The 20,479-nt window shown below is 25.9% G+C and overlaps 1 protein-coding gene across 1 annotated transcript in view; it reads right to left on the bottom strand.

Moving 5' to 3' along the window:
* Nucleotides 1-20,479, bottom strand: part of LOC142331299 (uncharacterized) — a 129,742-nt gene that overhangs the window by 62,694 nt on the left and 46,569 nt on the right. Inside the window, exon 2 of the mRNA XM_075377094.1 lies at nt 9,871-9,919. Within this exon, the coding sequence (XP_075233209.1) occupies nt 9,871-9,885 (15 nt within the window). The 5' untranslated portion in view covers nt 9,886-9,919. The remainder of the gene's footprint in view (nt 1-9,870; nt 9,920-20,479) is intronic.

The raw sequence follows: 20,479 nt of genomic DNA, 5'->3' as shown, positions 1-20,479 counted from the left end.
GGTTTTTATATTAATTAATTATCACGAGTAATTATTTTTAAATAATTAATTTCTTTTTTATCATTACTAATCTATAAAAGTGTTCCTATACTAATCATTAATTTTAATTAAATATATTAAAATACATATTGCTGTTTATTTTATTAGTTTCTTGATCTTCAGGATCTCCAAATAAAGGATTACAAAAGGTCTTATGAGGGGGGGGTGGTTGTGTTGTATTGAAAGAGGAGGTATATGTCCCACGTTCTTAGTTAAAAGTTAAACAACATCTAACGGCCAGCGCCCAGCGGTTTAACGCGCCCACCGTCCAGCGTGGGATCTCTTTTGATATATCTCTGTTCTTGCCTTAATAAAAAAAATCAGTTTAAGTTGAATTATTGTAGTTTTATTAATATTATATATATGTTATATCTTATTGTTTTAATGTATTAGGTATGTTGACTATTAAGAAAGAAGATTCTTATTTATGATAATTCTTGTATAATTTATTTAGTTAAACAATCGATGTTTCTAGTAATTTAATTTAAAAAATTGATAATAATTTATTTATTACAAGAATTTTACGATTTAAATTTACTACATAATAAAAGATGTGGGATCCATAAATACTTATGTTTTACACCATAAAATTTAAGAGTAAACTGTTGTCGTTAGATTAAAGCTACCAGGATATCGTATCTTATCCATTTTTAAACTACGTTAATAAAAAGACCGACTCCTTTTAATTGGATGTAGGTAGGTCATAAATACAGATCATTTTTTTATAAGCTGATAAAACTTTATTGTAATTTAAAATTCTTACTTTTACAATAAAAATATATCTTAAATAATTTTTTATCCATAATCACCCATTAACATCCAAGAATTTTGAGATCGAAAGACAAGCTTGAAGATTCCCTCGTTGCAGAACAGTTATTTTAACCAGCCGATGACAAGTTAGTAAATATCGTTATTAATCTGTATCCGCTGAAAACTTTTATCAATTTAAAGAAAAATAAAAGTCAGATGGCGCCAAGTGGTGTCGACCGGTGTTCCAATCGAAACCTTTACAACTGTTTTACCGTGTTTTGGCAATAGAGATAGTGCGTTGTCATAAAGCAGAAAACACCTCTTTACAGAAGGTTCCATATCAACGGTTCTATGTACTGAACCGTAACTTTTGTAGGGTTCAAAAGTACTTTTCTGCCGGTCTCCGTGGCGCGAGTGGTAGCGTCTCGGCCTTTCATCCGGATTTTTTTGACAAAAAAATCATTCATTTTACAATTTTTATTTTCTTGTACGAAATAAGGAAGTATTGTAATCGTGAAAAAGTTCGGTTTTCAGATTTTAACGGTAATATCCATCTTGATCATCCCTGAATCCATTTTGACTAGTTTCGACGTGACGTCTGTACGTACGTATGTATCTCGCTTAACCGAAAAATGATTAGCCGAAGAATGTTGGAAGTTTGTATTTAGAGCTGTTGTAATATCTATTTGTGCACCTCTCCTTTTGATTGATATTGTCTGAGTCAAAAGTGTCCAGAAATGCCCAAAATCCAAAACAAAATTGGATTTTGGATTTTTTACCTTAACTGCAATAATAAGCCCTCATTGAGAGGTTTTAAGCGATAAGTGGTACTTATTTTCATTGATTCCAGAGTTATAGCCAAATAAAATTTTAATTTTGAAATATTTAGATCTTACAAGGGAAAGCACATTGGTTCCAATTAGACTTTATCTCCTTTTCTTTTTTTTAACCTTTTTTTGATTTAAATATATTGATTTATTAATAATTATTATCTCCTGATTGTAAACAAAATTTTACAATAAATAATTCAATCAAATGAAAAAAGAAATATGAAAAAAATCAGAAGTTATTAGTGAAATAAAGTTTTATGTAGTTTTAAAAATGTTTATGTAATTTAATAGGCATTATTATATATGTGCATATGTAATAGATTTGGTAGAACTGATAATTTATTATTAATTGAAAATTATAATTTAGAATCGTATTATTTTGGAATTTCTGTTTAATTTTATCTACACTAAATTTAACTACAGAGTGACTGAAAAACTGACCCTCACAAAAACATATACATTGAGGCATACATGCTCAATCTTTAATAAATTGCAAAAAATTCTTATCTTTTAGTTCATTACTCCTCTGATATTGTCAGACAATATTCTCCTTAAATCGAAGTTGATCATTTCATTTATTTGTTTTTTGTTGCCAATCATTTAATCGCTCTACGGTTTCATAAAATTCTTCTGATTTCAATTTGTGTACACCTTTTCTAGTTTTCATCTTTTATCTTTTACTTTATCTTTTTTTATTTTTATCGTTTTTATTTTTTTATTCTTTTGGTCTTAACATTTTCTTCCTCTTTATATTCATCTTCGTGACGTTTTCTTGAGATATATTTCTTCATGTTAACTTTTTTCCTGTATGATTGTATCTTTTTCATTTTTGATTATTCATTAAATAATCCATTAATAAAAACTGAATATTTACAGCGTAAGGTCGAAATTAACATTTGTAACCAGTATACAGGAGTTCATTAAACAGAATAGTTTAATTGTTATTAACTTTTATTTATACGATCAGAAATCTGAAACTTCTGTTAATCAGCAACTTACGAAGATACGAATAATACTGATACTAGATCAGTATTATAGTAATACGAGTAATAAAGGAATTTTTACTCTATCCTAATATTTCACGTAAGATTGCTAAATTAATAATTCTATAAATATTTGATGTTAATAAAAACTAATATTTCAGCAATTGTGTAACAGTCCACTTTATTAAAGAATTTTGTAAAAGTTTTTGTTGTTGTTATTACGCTAAATTCATGAGCTTTATTTGATTACAATTATCAAAAACGTTTAATAAAATCATGTGTGATGAAACATAAACCATATGAAATTTTCACGGCAGGCCATAGGCTCACTTTTTTTCTAGTTTAGATGAATCGTTCAAATCATTGTTCAATCAGTTAGATTCATTCAATCAAGAAGCGCTTCATTCAAAATAAAAATGTGAGCACCAGCAGCAAACAAACCAATGCACCATGCTTCTTGATATGAATGATGTTTGTAACAATGACAGAAAATGTAATGACAAAACTCATTTGTTAAACAGCTGCTATTAAATGTGTAGTAGTAAGCAAGATATCTTACAGTCATAACATGTTTTATTCAGTTATTTTACCACCTAGTGAGTTACATTTGTAGGGATTTTTGAAAGAAGATTTTAAAAAGAAAAATAATGGGAGCTAGTCACATAAGTTATTTAGATCATAAATGAATCTTTTAGTTTGATCAGTATATACATAATATAAATGTTGTCAGGAGTGGGCAGATATGATATTTCATCGATAAAAAAATGAGCTGTTTAAAACATTTGTCTGGATGGATCAAAGAAAACCATAGTAAAAGCCTACGTTAAAATATTTTATATAAATATACAAATAATAATATTTATGTAAATACATGTTGTAAATAAATGTATAAAATATATTATAATTTATAATATTATATATATAAAATAACTAAAATAAACTATAATTCAGATAGTGTTTGTCAAAATTGCTTGAGATAATGTTTAAATAAATATAAAATGGAGAATTATAAAGTTCAGGTTTAAATTAGGCTATAAGTTTGACGGATTAAAACAAAATCATTCAAAGCTTCATAATTACCATTTCTGAGACTTGATTAAAAAATGATTCCAACCAGCATAAAAAATCATGTGTAAGTATACATTGATGTAAATGGCAGATAGTTCTACTTTTTTTGTAATATTGCAAGAAGCATTTACAGCCTTTCTTTAGCTTGACTGCAGGTAGTTTGCATAAAAAATTGCATTTAAATATTCCTACAGGAAATTGTATGCAACTAAAAACAAAGTTCAGTAACAGGCAAACATTTAAGATTTATATATGACCTCAGGAATAAAATGTTTAAGAGATGGTTGTTTTTATAGTCATACAGGTTATAACTGCTACTTATTTGTTTGTTGAATTCTTTAGGCTTAGTTGGAGAGTAAGAAGTAGTACATATATATAATAATTGTTGGAAAGTAATAAATTTGTTTCTACTACTACAAACAACAATTGGAAATATGTCTTCCTTACTAGACCCATTCTTCTTTTTCCAGTCTTATGTCTATCATATTAATGATATTTATTTGTTTAGGGACCAGAGGGGTTTATCTGTAACAAGCCTATGCTTTTGCAAGAAAACCTTTTTTCTTGGAAGAAAGATATTACTGTTGTAGCCAAACAACAAAAGTGATTAAGGTATGGTTACAGCTACTTCAACAATGGGCATCTTCCATTGATGTAAGAATAATTAATTTATAGTCTACTACCCAGGTTGTATGACATTTTGATTAAAATGTTTTTCTCTTTTTTATTATCCCAGTTTTCCTATTTTTTTTTTTTTTTGTCAAGTGGGAAGGGAAGATTTGGATATAAGAAATTATTAACAATGACCTATCAGAACTTGAAAAAAGCAATACCAACATTTTACTAACCTTTAATTTAGCAACTACTTCGGAACATCATAATTTAATGAAGAATTATTTACCTGTAAAAATATTGATAGGTCAACAAAAAAAAAAAAAAAATATAGGGGATCTCTTCAAAAACCATCAGCAAGCAACAGAAATCTGACAAAGGTTGTCTTGAAAAAAAGCAGTAATCTAAAATATAGGTTAATGGCTATTTACTAATCATATCTGATGTTACTTAGCCTTGGAAATCATCTGAAGCTGATGAAGTAAAGGTCACTGACCTTACAAATATTTGATAGTATAAATAATATAGTTTACACAAAGTATATCATAATTTATTTATAAAAATTTATGAAAATATTTAAAAAAAAAATAATTACTGCAGAACTATCTTGCTAATCCAATTACTGAATGTGAAATGTCTCAAATTTGGCAACATGTAAGTATGAAATAATCCCTAAATTGTGAATGTTTTAATAACCATATTCTAGCATTTGTTAATTTATAATGATAGTTCAAGACTCAAATTGAAATCCAGCAGTTAATTTGAATGAATTGGAAGGCTACAAAATTGGATTTTGATAAGTACTTCTTTTTTCAGCAAATAAATTATTGTTTTGTGAAAAAAGTTCTTAAGAAGCAATTCACAAAAAAAAATTCCAGAAACATCTTTTAAAATACAGATTGGTATATTTAAGCCTTTCCTAAGGAAATTCATATATTTAAAATAAAAAAAGATTTTTTTGGGAGAGAGGAAGAAATTTTTAAAATAATTTCAATTTTATGGGAAAACCTTTTAAATCTTGAAAGTGGTTAATTACATAGGAACAGATAAAAACCACATACATAACGTAATGTTAGGCAATTCAGGATTTTAGAATAAAATTAATATACAATAAAAAAAACTATTATGGTCATGAATTTATTCTGAGGTCATATGTATAAACAATGTTTTATTAATGACATTATTCTGTTCTACATGAAAAGAGTGCATTAACCTCTAAACACCTCCATAAAACTAATGTTATATTATTAAATGTCAGAGTTAAACACAGTGGTTGTGTTATATGTAATATTATTAATGATAAATAGCAAGGCGACAACTATGTTTAATTAGTTATTACCTTATAATGCTGTAATACAAATACCTAATAGATACAGTTTTCATAACTATATGATCATTTTAAACAATATGGAATGACAATGAGTTGACAACACTTAGAGCTGCTTAATAAATAAATTTAATCCAAACCTAATATAGATTATAAATAAAAAAGTACTTTATCCCAATAAATGCATAATTATAATTATATACACAAAACAAAAATGGATAGATATGTTACTTTCATGAAAAATAAAAAGAAATGTCAAAGTATTTGCATAAAATAATCGAGGAAAGCCATAGAAGGAAAAAAATTATCAGATCAGCATTGAGAATAAATAAATTAATTAATAATTAAAAAACTTGTTATAATTTATATTTATACAAAAAGAAATTAAAAATAAAATCAACCACACAAAAAAGTAAAAAATAATTTTTTTTTTAAATTTCATTTTTTTAAAGTCAATGTCAAATTAAAAATGAATATCTCCAACAATTTAATTCAGTATCAATTTAAAAAAACATTAAATTTTAAACAGATTTTTTAAAAAAATGTTATGTTTTAGTTTTATTTGCCCATTAAATAATTTTATCTTGAATAATATGTAAAAAATGAACTGTTTGTATGACAAAAAGTTGTTGGTAAGGCCATAAAGATGACAAATATGCATAAAGATAAAAATACGATTGACTTACACAAAACTCTGTGTAACTCATAGCTGCCTAGAGTATTCAGAAATGTTTTTCTAAATTTATTAGAAAATGGATATTACTAAAAAATGTTTTTTTAAGTTAAATTTACCCATGTATGAGTATGTATGTTTAGAAAAATAACAATAAAGTTGTAGATAACTTCATATGAGTCACAAACCTCTCCTCAGAATGAAAAAGCCAGAGTTAACAATAAATAATATGCATTCCATTCTAGGCTTACTTAAAAAAGTGAGGAGTAATCTGATTTGAAGATAATTATTTTAAAATAATAGATAAATGCATAATTTGCTTTTAATAGAATTAAGAAAAAAGTAAAAGACCAACATAATTTTTAACAATGTTTATCCAAAATATTTTGAAAAAGGATTCTGCCCTCCTGTTGATAAAAAAGAGTTTTTCATAATTTTTAATCTTTGCTTTATTAAATATAATAAGACTTTATTAGGGAAATAATTAAGGCCTCTACAATTTACAAAAATATTAGTCTAAAAAATTTGAAGTTCTGTGTAGGAACCTATTTTTTCTCTTTTGAAGAAATACAATAGAAAGATATTTTGTTATATTTTCATACTTAAAAAAAAAAAAATTAAAATAATTGTGATAATGGTATAACAAAGCTAAACAAGTTGTAAACAGATTAAGGAACAAAAGCTATACAATATTAAACAGTGATTTCAGGGGGTCGAGAAGTAATGAAATATAGGATTCAAAATAGTGCTTTCTTAGGAAAAGAATTCAGATCAACATATAATAATAAGGGGTTTGTTTTAAAGCATCATACTAAGTAGATTTAAATGACACATAATAATCACATATCAATCGCTTTATCAATATGAACAGGTGTGCACTGATGCTGAAACACACCAAAGTGCCATTTTGGTTCTTGTTTTTTGGGAGAAATAAAAAATTGTTCTTTTTCATGAAATTTTTTTTAACTTAAAAGTCTGACCTACATTTATTGTAACTTTAAATATTCTTTGTTACCATTTTCTTTATCAAGGTTATTGTTATTTCCTTAAATGTTATGTGACGTATTCATGTATTTAATATTTTTGTGGATATTAAAATTCTTTGGTTTGATTCCTAACCTTCACTACACTTTTATTTTTATTTATAAGTTATTAAAAATTATGAAACAATAAGAAATAAATCTAAATTATAATAATCAGCCCACATGAAAATGGTCCTTGCTTTTGGGTATCTGTCAGCAAGAGGTGAAAAATAAGTAATTAAAAATCTAGTTCATAAAAAAAAAGTTAAACATTTGACATGAAAACATATGACATTGATATGTGGTTGTGAACTATATTCTTGTGGTGTACTAAGATACAGAATCAAACATTCCGGTATTAAAAAATTAATGAGTGCACCTCCTGAATGTGAAGACCAGGAAAGAAGTATGTGAGATTTTTTGATTCTCCTCTCAGTTTATTCATCAATATTTTTGCAGGAAGTGACATTTATATAGATAAATTGGTAAGAATGAAGGGATCAGAAATCCCTTCATTTCTGTAGGGGTGCTTCAAAGAAATGGCAGTCATCCTGCCCATTTTTCCTCAGCAGGAGATCATGGTATTTCTACCCAGGATGGAAACAGCAGATTATTAATCCTAGTGACTTTACACTGATCACCTCAAAATTGCTTTTCTACAAAGTAAAAAGGAACACCAGAGAACAGTTCCAACTTCCTTTAGAAAAACCCTCAAAGTTTTCTAAATTGTATGCATGGAAATATTCAATTAAAATATAAACTGTTTTGCTAGATCTCCAAAAAAAATTATATGATGAATGAATTTTACACTGTGCATGTTTAAAATTTAAATGTTGATTACGTTGAACTTGAATAAACCTTCAAGATGAAGGAATGTTATAAAACAAGTATAGATAAGATAAGAAAAATAACAGGTTTATAAGGTCTTGTAATAGTCGTATTAATAGTCATATGAATATTTGTTAATGATGCTAATAACAATTCAGTCTTTAATATCTTTAAAATAACTATTCAAGTTAGTAATTTTTATACCATTTAAGAAGAATGTTCTTATTTTAATTATTAATTACAATTAGCTTACAAAATGTATTACACACTGTTTAATAATAGTACAATAACAAAAAGAAATATGTTTATAGTCTTGTTTGCATCCTAGTATGGTAAAGAATACAAGGAAGATAAACTCTATTGAAGAAGAAGAAATGATGACGTCTTGATGGGGCAGAGTAAGACACAGTTTCAAGGAGAGTAATGTTGAAGGTTAAAAGAATGTTGGAGTATGGAGATGACATATCAGGGTTGCACTGACTAGTAACAATTGGGTAATAAGGAGAGGTAAAAAAAAAAAAAAAACAACAACAAAAAGTAAAATAACAACAACAATAACAATGGTAATGGGAGGAGGAGAACAAAATAAAAATAAAAAGAAGGACAAACTAACAAAGCTAATCTGATTTAGTTTATTTTTCATGTCAAACATTAACTAAAGAAGTTGTGTTGGTAATAATATGCATACTCATTGCATAAAGAGAACTTCAGATATTCATTGTTAAAATATTCAGAAAATAAATTATACTGCTAATAAAATTAAAAGTGAGTGCATGTTTGAATCTAAGGTAATGAATATTGTGTATCTACATATTTAGTACATAATTTTATAGGTCAAAATTACCTATAAACTGTAACCAAACATAAGAAAATATATAAATAATGTATTTATTATTATTTTATATTTTTAAGTGACACAAGCCACTTTAGTCATTAACTACTAATAAATTCCAATAACATTCACTGAAAACTGTACCCAATTTTCTTTAACTTTGATATTCTATGAGACAAGTTTATTAAGCATGGCTTTGAATGTTGGCACTTTACCTTACCTCACATTTAATTTTTTTTTTATGTACTCCTTACAATGTTGTAGGAATAAAAATAAAATGTTAATTTTAAGTTTCATCACTAAAAGAAAAAAAAATTATCAATTTAAAAAATTAATTAATTGTAAAAGAGAATTTATATAGAGAAATGTGGAAAGTTCCCGACAAACAATACATGATCAGGCAGCAAACCTACACTGAAAAAAAAAAAATTAATTAAAAAAAATTAAAGCTGATTTGAATAACCTGTACAATGCAGCCTCTGATATTAAAATTTTTTAAATGAAAATCTGTTACTAATTTCAGAAATATACATAAATTTTGTACTTAGTAGAGGCATTGTTTTACAATAGATAGGAGTACATTAATTTATTGTTTACACAGTTCATAATTCTTTGGTTAATTTTGATATCCTTACCCAGGGTAAGAGTTCAAGTAGTACATTATTTATCAATAATGTTGCATTAACTACCTTCAATTTCTACTACTCCATAAACTGCCTTTCTTTAAGAAATTAAGACTCATTTGAAAACTACCTAAAGAAACACCTTCCCCCATCTCTGGAATTGTGAGATGGTATCTAACTGAACTATAAATTATTTAATTAAATTCGCTCTACATTTAGAGTAATAAATACACATGTAGCAATAATATATAATAAATTAGTTATAAAACAAAATGTGACTTACTGAGACAGAAGCCATAATTATCTGTTATATTTATGGAATGATCTCAAATCTGTAAACAAACAAAAATACATTTGTGATTAAATACATGGAAATTCACATGAGGTAATTATTTATCGTAATAAATTTTACTTCCAATTACAATGAATTTTGATTAAAATGAGATGAAATGACAAGAGTTTGTCAAAAGCTACTGCAACTTGCTAATAAAAATGTGACTAGAAATAGTAAAGCCAAGATTATATGTTTGTAATAAGCTTCAATTGATTTATTAGGTAATTACCATTCAGTTTATGAATAGTTTGAATTGCTTGTTTGTTTTCCATATGACAATAAGTAATGATGGATTTGACAATAAACAATCCCATCAATACCAAAATGTGATTTATGATTTGATTTTACAATTCAAAAGATCTTTGCTCCTAAAATTTATCATATCAAGAAAATTTTGGAACTACTGAAATGAGTAAAGGAAAGAAAAGTAAGGAAGCTGAAGATTGGTGCATTATAAAACGTATAAAAAAAAATGTTTATGATAAAGACGCCTAGTGTATTTTTGTAATTAAATTAAAGTTTAAAAAGCCTGATACTTCATGTTTATTGATTTTATTCTAGCTTTATGACTTGCATGCAACATATTTATTTTAACAAGACACATTTTAAATGTTAGTGACAGACAAAATAAATAATAAATAAAAAACTAAGAATTTAACACATGCGTTTTTTTTTGGACCACTTTAAGAAAGAGGAGAAAAATTTATATTCCATTTAATGAATGTAATAAAACATGGATTTTATATCAATCTCTAATAAAAACATAATTCATACATTAATGTCAATCAAACTCAACAAAAAAATAATAAAGCAGATCCTGTTTTTGTAGGATATAATATCCTATGATTTTTTTTAACCGTAAGGTCTGTCTTTCATGGATTTTATATTCAAAAACAACAATCTAAATAAATAGGTACTATGAATGTTTTTTTAACCCTGATACATACCCTGAAAAACTGCTGATATCAGGAATTATTATCATTCATGAGTATTCACTTATCTTGCTACCTGTATTGTCCATAAGATTCAGAAATTTCAATGGGAACTATTTAATCATCTCTCTTACAGCTTGGATATCACCTTTATCTTTTTTTATTTCAAGGTGTGTTTGGTTTTTTAACAGTTTAAGGAAAATGAGCAACTGAAATTGATGATGCTGAGCTGGATGAATCCTCATAGATAACAAATTTGTACCTACACAATTTAAAAAATCCTGTACCTCAAAATATAACTAGAAAACAATGGTATCTATGTAAAAAATAAAAGAATGTTTAAATATTGAATTAACCATACATGATTTCTCTTGGTTTATTATATTATTTTAATGGCCAATTTCTTCTTATTTTTTACATATGACTCATTTATCTTAACTTGGAGTTATATCTTGAACCGTTTCAACAACCAATTATCTATCTGTTTGTATATGTAGGTATGTTTGTATATAATTATTAAAATAAAAATATGTATAATTTATACTAAAACAATGAAAAAAAGTGGTTGAATGTGTGTAAAAGAGAGGCAAAGATATAATAATAAAAATGTAATTACAATAAAATAATAGTTCAGCATATTAATATTTATCATAAAATCTAAAGTTAAAATTTTTTTCATTAATAATCTGCCAAGAATATGCAAATATAATTATAATTTATTTGTACTAAATTACTCCTATATCAATCATGTAACTATTTATGTTGCTTTCTTTTTTGACATCTCAGCTAGTAGCAAAAATAGCTGATATATAATATATAAGAAGTATCAGATATGATTTCTAGAGTAGGTTTGACCTGGCATTTTTTTATTACAATTATCATAGTTAACATTTTCTAATTAAAATATATAAAAAAATATTTGCATGAATTGCGTTATAATATTAAAAACATCAAGTATTAAAAAATATCAAAGATGTCTGATAAATAAAAATCTCTTTCAGTTAGTATGCATAGAAAAAGCACACTTGTCAGTATTATGATACCTGTTAATAATTAATTAAATACAATTAAAGGGTAAATAACCTCTTACAAAATCTTTCAAAAATAAAAAAATGAGTTTGGCAGGTCATAAAAGGTACATAAGCATCAATGATAAAATCTACACTTATAAAGTTAACAATATAATAAAGCAGATAAGGTTATAATAATATATATAAAGCAGATAGTTGAAGATATTAGATGTGGTGAATATCCTAATTTTTAAATATTAGTCTCCAATACAAAAATGTTCATTAAACTACTTAATAAAAGATTTTAAAAAAAACCTGTGCTTGAACACAAAGTATATGTCTATATGAGAAAGGATTTTTTTTCTTATTACTCCTTTCCTTTTTATACACTGGTATGAAGGATATTCCCTTTTGAAAGGTGTACTAATGCACTTCTACTACTGGACTTTTATCTTTGATGCTTCTGAGTTTTTATTTACCACCTACTGGTCAACTGATATAGATACTAGCAAATATATGGAAATATGGTTAGCATTTGAAGTTCATAGATTACCTAATTTTTCTACTTAAAGTGAGTAAACTCCTTACTCAGTTTCTTTGCAAACTTAAGGTTGCCTTCAATCACTAAATAAATAAAATTCTTTCTATCAAATTTGAAACTCAAATTCCATTTATATGTAAATAACACCTTCCTTAGTAAAATTATTTATAAATGAAAATACAGTAAATATTCCTTTTTCATTGAGTATTTATATTTTGTGATAAGGACAGTTCTATAAATCATTTTTTATAACATTTTATTCATACCATGTACATACATAGTAGAAAGAATAAACAAAACTAAATTTTCATTTACTCTAAGGATTCCTTCCTGCAAACAACCTAAATTTTATTTTTGTATTATGAAAAATAGTACACTTGTATTTTAACGAGTAAGAGGTTAATGAAATGATAGCTGAGATAACTGGCTAAACCCTTACATGGAATCGAATCCAAGACTAGTTAATCTAGAACTCAGCACCACTACAGATAACAGGGTAGTTGAAGAATTTAACATATAAAACCATTCAGCAATGTTCTGATTCTATAATGTATTAGTAAGATTTTGTAAATTACAAAATATTTAACAAGTAACAATAAATGTTTTCTTTTATAGTCCTTTCAATGCTAATTACCAGCTAATCTACTCAATAAATATCTAATGTTAAAGTGAGTCATTTAATGTTTAATAATTTTAACATAATAACACACTTTGTCATACTTTTTAAAGATGTTAATATTTTATTCTTGACTGGCAGGAAAATTGAACATGGTTACAACCTTTTCCTCTACTAAGAACAAACTGTATTACTCAAGCTAACCTTATCAATATACTTCTATTAGCAGTAAAAAAAAAAATTAAATTTAAAAAAATCTGTTCATTATTTTATGTAGCATCATGTAACATACTTTCTGCTAACATAAGTTCCAAGTTCAATTTCCTGCTAGGATGTGTAAAATTTATATCAGGTAAACCTATGTAGTTGCTAAGAATTTAAGTAGCTAATGCCACTTAAAAACATTGTATAACAGTCTCTATGCATCTATGCATTAAGGTTGGAAATTAGAGTGAAAAGAAGAAAAAAGCTGACAGCACAGTTGTAGGACATTCCCATCATGCAGCTAAAGCTGCATTCCCAAGTGGCAGAATGTAACCAACAATTTAGAAGACAAAATTAAACATGATTTATTATTTGAGAAACTTACAGCTAAGTTAAAATACTTTATCACTAAATTGAGTATCAAATACGATAGGCTTATTGATTCTGTTCTTTATGACAGGTAAAGGTAAAGGTCTTCTACAACCAAGTATTATGTCCCCTAATCAATTAAACAATATTCTAAAATCAATAGTTTATAAAATATCCAAAGGATTACAATTACCATTTATATTTAGATGTTCCTGTCATTTTCCTGATGCATAGCTTAGACATACATACAAAAACAAGTTAATTAAAAATATTTATCATTCTATTTAAATATAATATTTTTTTGTTTATTTAATTCAATGATTCTAACTAAAGCATGTGCGCATACCGAATTTAATTTGCACAGGTTAGTGGTAGTAGCAGTGACAGTTGTCAATAACTAAACTAGTGTAATATCACAACTTACATAGGACAAATTTTGCTGTATGATGGGCAGCTGATGTAGCCGCAAAGCTTAACTCATCAGGTAACGAATTGACCAGGCGATCGAGTTTGAGACCCAGCCAGACCGAGTTAGTTTTTTACACTTTAAATATTATTTATTCATTTAATTCTACCGCTCACCTGTGATGCCACAATATAACTGACGACTACAACGGCAATTTTTGGGGTGGGAATGCGATTTTGCAAATATCACTTTTTAGTTGTTAACAAATGTTCCTAAGTAAAATACTTAATTAGGCGAAATCTCAAGATACTGAGGGTGATCTTGCTCTACAGCCTCACTCCCTTGATCTTTTAAGCTGCAAATTTAATGTCATCCATGCCCCACATGTATAGAAGTAATGTGACCAATTTTGGTCAAAATTGGTTCAGTAGTTCTGAAGATAAAAACTGATTTAGAAGCTAATACTGGACATGCGCGCGCGTGCACACACATTAACATCCAGAAAATCTCTATCTGGTTTTTGGGTTCCTTAGGAGTCAAAACGTCAAGATCCAATGGAAACTGCATATGCCCAAATTGGATCGATTACAATGCTTTTCCTTCTAGAGCTATAGCGCCATGTAGACGGGAAATTAAAAGGAAACAATATGTTTTAATGAACTATAAAAATAAATCACTGAACCTAAATATTCAAAACCCAGATGTTTTAGATTCAATTCTTGTCAAGAATAGAAATTTCTCACATACAACAAAATTCCCATGCCCACATGCAAGCATTAATTTCATATCATGAAGTAATAAAAAAAAAAAAAAAAATGTGTACATGCATATCCAATATTAATAATAATGTACAGCAATAAGATAAATTTTCAGATAAACAAAGTAGTACAGTTTCTAAAAAAAAATAGATATAACAAGATTATCCAGATGTTGATTTTTTTTTAAAAAAGATAAAGAAAAGTTGTTTTATTTTGCATCAATGTAAATTAAAAATATTTATTTATAACATTACGCCTGTCGTAAAATAATCAATCCTTGACATTTACAATTGTTATAATACTTATGTGACAAAGCCTAAAATATGAGAAATGAATAAGATATATGTAAATGTTGCATAAGTAAACACTTGTTTAATAAATGATGAACAATATTGATATTGTTTAGTAACAATATAACAGAAAGCTCTTTTGACATGTACGCACCTAATATTTTTTTTTAATAATTTAAAAACAAATTTGAATTGCAGCCAATTTTGACATAAAATAAATAGTTTGATTCCTACATGTATTTACATTTCTTTATATATTTACTACCTATACAAATCTAATTAATCACTTATGGGTCCTTTGACATATCAATGATGTGAGTTGATTAATAGACCCTTAAAATGTTTATGTTATGTGTATGTGTGTGTGTGTGTGTGTGTGTGTGTGTGTGTGTGTGTGTATGTGTTTTATGTGGGTATGTATATATATATAATTAATCATTTTTCTTCAGATGAAATATTATATATTAAAAATATGAACATCCAAAACAAAAATTAAAATATGCACTACACCAAAGTATTTATAAAAATTTTTCTTTGAAATAATACATCATAATCAGAAATCTACATTTAAAAAAATTAACACATCAAATTCTAATAAATATCTTGTTATAAAACACTTGTCATTAATAAAACCTGTTTTATCTTAGGTAAGAGTGAAGTAAATATACTAAAGTAGTATAGTATGTTTATTTTTATTATGACCTTGGACATACTTCTGCACATATTTTAACAAGAATTGAAATGATATATGAAAAAATTGAAAATAAGAGCAGTTAATCTAAAAGCAATACACTAACTGATACACTAACTAGACAATTATACATATTTACTGATACAAATACTTACCGAGGTATTAACCAGTTAGTTATAGTTACTTCATTGCTCTCCAACCAATGATTAAGAAATGTTTTATTAATGATAATTGTCTTATAACATGATGTTTTATTAGACTCTGATGTGTTAAATTCGGTACAAGTTATACTGATCTGTGATGATGACAAACTATGGATAAATAAATATTAACATAAAATTATTTCATCTTCACTATCTGCAAGTAAAAGTGCTTTTATTTCATTCATATACTTTTCTACTGAAATGGCTTTCAGATATATTTTAATATTCAATGAAATATTTCTATTTGTTATTCATTCAAAACTGTGTAACTATCTCTCACTCTTTTTCTATTAAAATAATATGGTGTTCAAACTGCACTTTTAGTTCAAACTATTCTACTTTTAGGGAAAGTAATGAACTCATTAGTTCTGAAGCAGTGCTACGTATTGTTAATACAGGAAAATACACACTGTGTCCATACTAAATCAGTTTTATTCATTTCAATGGATAACTGAAAAGAATAAATATACATTTTAATGTATTTTATATAATATAGGCTTATTTTTATTAAAGGTATTATTAGAATGTCACACACACATTCACACAATTTTTCAAAAAGTAAAATCAATTTAATTTCTTTAAATGCGTTCCAACCAAATCGACAGAACTGTTCTCTTGTTTGATTCTAGATTTACATTTTTCACTTTAAATTTTCTACCAAAACACATTTGTGCAAGAAAACATTATATAATTTACTTCTTTTTTTTAGTGATTAAAATTCTCATATTGTACTATTGTTTCACAGTTCAGTTTCTGGAATTATAATAAATACGTAAGTTTCTGATTTATAAATATAAATGATGGCAGAACCTATCATCTGTCAAATTGTCCCAACTACCATAATATATTTGGAAAGTATATTTTTTAATATAATTGTGATTAGCTGTGACTTTCATCACAGCTAATAATGACAATTGTCTTCTTGGCAATCAACAAGAATTTTAGAAATTATATTTAATGTCATAAGGTTAGGTGATGTATTCCAACAGTTCTCTTCATTTGAATATCTAAATTGAAATTACTTTTCTTACATGTTTATTTAGGAAATATAAGCATAAGAACATGTTTTTCTTTAAAAAAAAATGTGATGGAATACTTCTAAGTTATCCCTCAAAAATTAATAGTAGTAACTATGTCTTTTTTCAGAGAAATATAGACATGAGATTATTATTTTCTAATAAAAAGTATTAGAATTCATTATACTACATCCTTAATTCAATCTGAAATTTTTTTGAAGAGTTAAATTTAAGTTCTGTGTCACACAAGATGACAACAGTCCGTGTAGGAAGTATGTATTAGTTCAAAAAATTTTATCAAGATTATACATGAAATTTAGCAGTCAGAGTTTAGTTTTACAATGTAACCAACTGTCTGGTCTGACCTTTTATTTTGAATAACACGGAGTTCGTTTTCGTTAGAACTTCGTCGGTAACTTACCAATAGTGAAATGAAAATAGGAAAATAAAATAAAATAAGCGGGAAATATTATATTTTAGTTCAACTAGAGTAGTAATAAAGAATACTTCGAATTTTGTTAGACAAAGTTTTTTTTTTTCATTTGATGAACCGCGGGACACGAATATATCACTTTATTCATTTTTTATGTACTTTACCGAATCGCGTCACGAGTTAGTAGTACTTGATAGTAGTAGGTAGCGTATAAAAACTTGATAATGTACTTGAAATAATAAAATTAAAAAAAATATATTCTACAGCTTGTTTTAATAGTAAATGCTGTTATGCAAATGAAAGTACTGAAGATGAAACAATTTTTTTAAGTCCTTTCACTTCTTAAAAAAAAGAAAAAAGTATTTGTTTAAAAGAGATTATACAACTAGTTTCATTAAAAAATAAATAAGTAAAACAGAAATTCGATTGTTAAAATCGAATTTAACGATAAAAATCGAGGATTACACTTACAAAGTAATGTGCAATATTACATCACGGATCTTTGATACGTAAAGATTATTATACTAGTTTTATTAAAAACGTAAAAATTATGACTGACAAAAAAAAAATTGGCTGTGAAATTCAATTTGTTTGTTCTAGAAAGGCAATAAATTGTGATAATAAATCCATAAGATAATAAGCAATTCATAAAAAATATAATAATAATCTAACCAAACGCAGTAATATAAAAAAAAATTTACAATGAAATTCTAAACCGTACGGTAAGAGTCTCGTAGATATCATTTCTTCCGCTCAAAAAACAAAACAAAACGATACTGATATCAAAAAAGGTAAGACATTACATTTCTATTATCAAAATATGTTATTAATTTAGAATTTTCTTTAAAAGAAAATACATATCATAAATATGTAATACAGAATATATACAGTAATGGATAATAAACAATATTTACACTTTCCATACAATAAGAAAAAATAAATAAAAATTTTGTTACAAAACTCTAACTGGCCCGATTAAACAACGAATAATCATAAGAGTTGTATTATTTTTGTAAATGTGAAATGTATTAAACTGTACGGTTTACATTGTAATTGTTTTGGATTTAAATTAAAATTTTACTTTGTTATTTTTTATTCTGAAAAATACATGTGTGAGTAAAAAATTGTTTTTATTATTTACAAAATTGTTATTTATTTGAATACTTAAATTTTGATTTCTAGATAGATATACAAGATCTAGATCATTCTGTCTGTTTATTTGCCCATACTACCTATTAAATTTTCCTAATGTAACTGAAATATATACACATATATATTCAATAAGTTTTAAGAGTACAATAAAATTCTACAAATCAATAAAACTTTCAGAAAAAATATATAATCTCTTATCAAACGGTTAGATAATGCATTTCAAACCAATTGTTGGCTCATTACCATTGGGTTCTGTAACTGGATTTACTAATCTTTTCTTTTTTTCTCTTTATTCGAAATAAGGTTATTTCTCTTTCTTATTTCTCTATTTAAATTTGATAGAATGCATTCCATTCAGTGCGTACATAACACAATTCTGGAAATGTGATTATAACTCCTATACATACACAGTCATAAATCATCAACTATATTGATTCTTCTTCTGAAGTTGCAAAAAAATTAATTCAATGTAATCTACAGAAGATATATTTTATATTTTCAGAAATTACATTCAATCATTATAATATAATTTTAGATTAAGCATTACAACAAATGGTCCTGAGATCTTTATTAGACTTAAATTTTCCTTTTTTATCTAAAGCTAAAAAAAATATGTTCATGAAAATATAGCATTTTATATAAAAAATAATGGACTACGAAAGTTGTTTGTTTATTTCAATACAATTTCTGTAAATTAAGTTAGTACTTAAATTTAATTCCAAAATATACATGATGGAACTCACTATCTATATAGTTGCTTATATTGGTAGGGACATAACTAAAATAATGAAATAAAAAAGGAAAATATAATCCTATAAAAAATAAATAAAATAAATAAAAAAATAGTTATATTCCATAATTTATGTAATAAATTTAATATACTACAAACCTGGTTTCTAAACAAAAAAAAGAAACAACATAAATGTCTCATCCAAGGTTTGTCGCTTAATATTATGTACACAGTCCATAATGTTCAATTATTTAGCTATTTTATCATTAATCTTTATAAATAATTATACATAGGAATAACATAAATTATACATAAAAAATGTCATAATTCTAAAACTCTGTAATTTCTTTTTATTAATAATAACTTTTCCTTCCTAGCAAACATCTACAAGAAATATTATATTTCCTAAAATGTTTCATCATCTTCTTCAAATAAATTATTCTTTTATTGTGGTGTTAAGTAAAAAAAAAAAAAATAATAAAATATCAACTTAAACATTTAAAATCAAGGTGAGTGTCATAAAAAATGATAATATGTGCAAAAACAAAATGTTTTACAGTTTTTTTAAGTTACAAAAAATTCAACCAGTTAAATTGGGATTAAATGAATAATGAAGTACAAAATAAAATGAATAAAACTGTAATTAGAAAGATAATGTTAATGCGGATTAATGATAAAATATAATTAAATTTTAGACAAGAACATCTTGCTTTTAAACACCTCATCTTCACTTTCAATTTAAATTATTGACACTAAAATAAAAAGAAATATGCCACATTTTTTCTCTCTTTTACAAATACCAAGTTAAATAATATTAATAACCATTCATTTTTTAAACATTTATAATTTTTAAGAAAATGAAAATGTCACATTGTACTCATGATAAGATTAATGAAAAATTTTAAAGGAGAATGTGTTATTTTATAAAAAGAGTTTTTATATTAAAATATATTACTATTAATAAATAAATTGTGAAAAGGATGTAGAAAAGATTTAATCTAATATCCTGGAATAACGACCACACTGAAATGTATAACTGGAAAATAGAATAAAAATACAAAAAATAGATTGACATCCAAAATAAAATAATATAACTGCCTAAAAGCTTATGTGAAAAGATAACTTTTTTTTACTGAAGTTAGTAGAATATAACAAATTAATAAAACCGGCTTTTAAAAGTATTCCACATAGTCTGAAACTAAATAAT

Source organism: Lycorma delicatula, chromosome 10 (genome assembly GCF_047948215.1).
Source record: "Lycorma delicatula isolate Av1 chromosome 10, ASM4794821v1, whole genome shotgun sequence".
Taxonomy (NCBI): Eukaryota; Metazoa; Arthropoda; class Insecta; order Hemiptera; family Fulgoridae; genus Lycorma; species Lycorma delicatula.
This window is presented reverse-complemented; position numbering and strand designations above follow the sequence as displayed.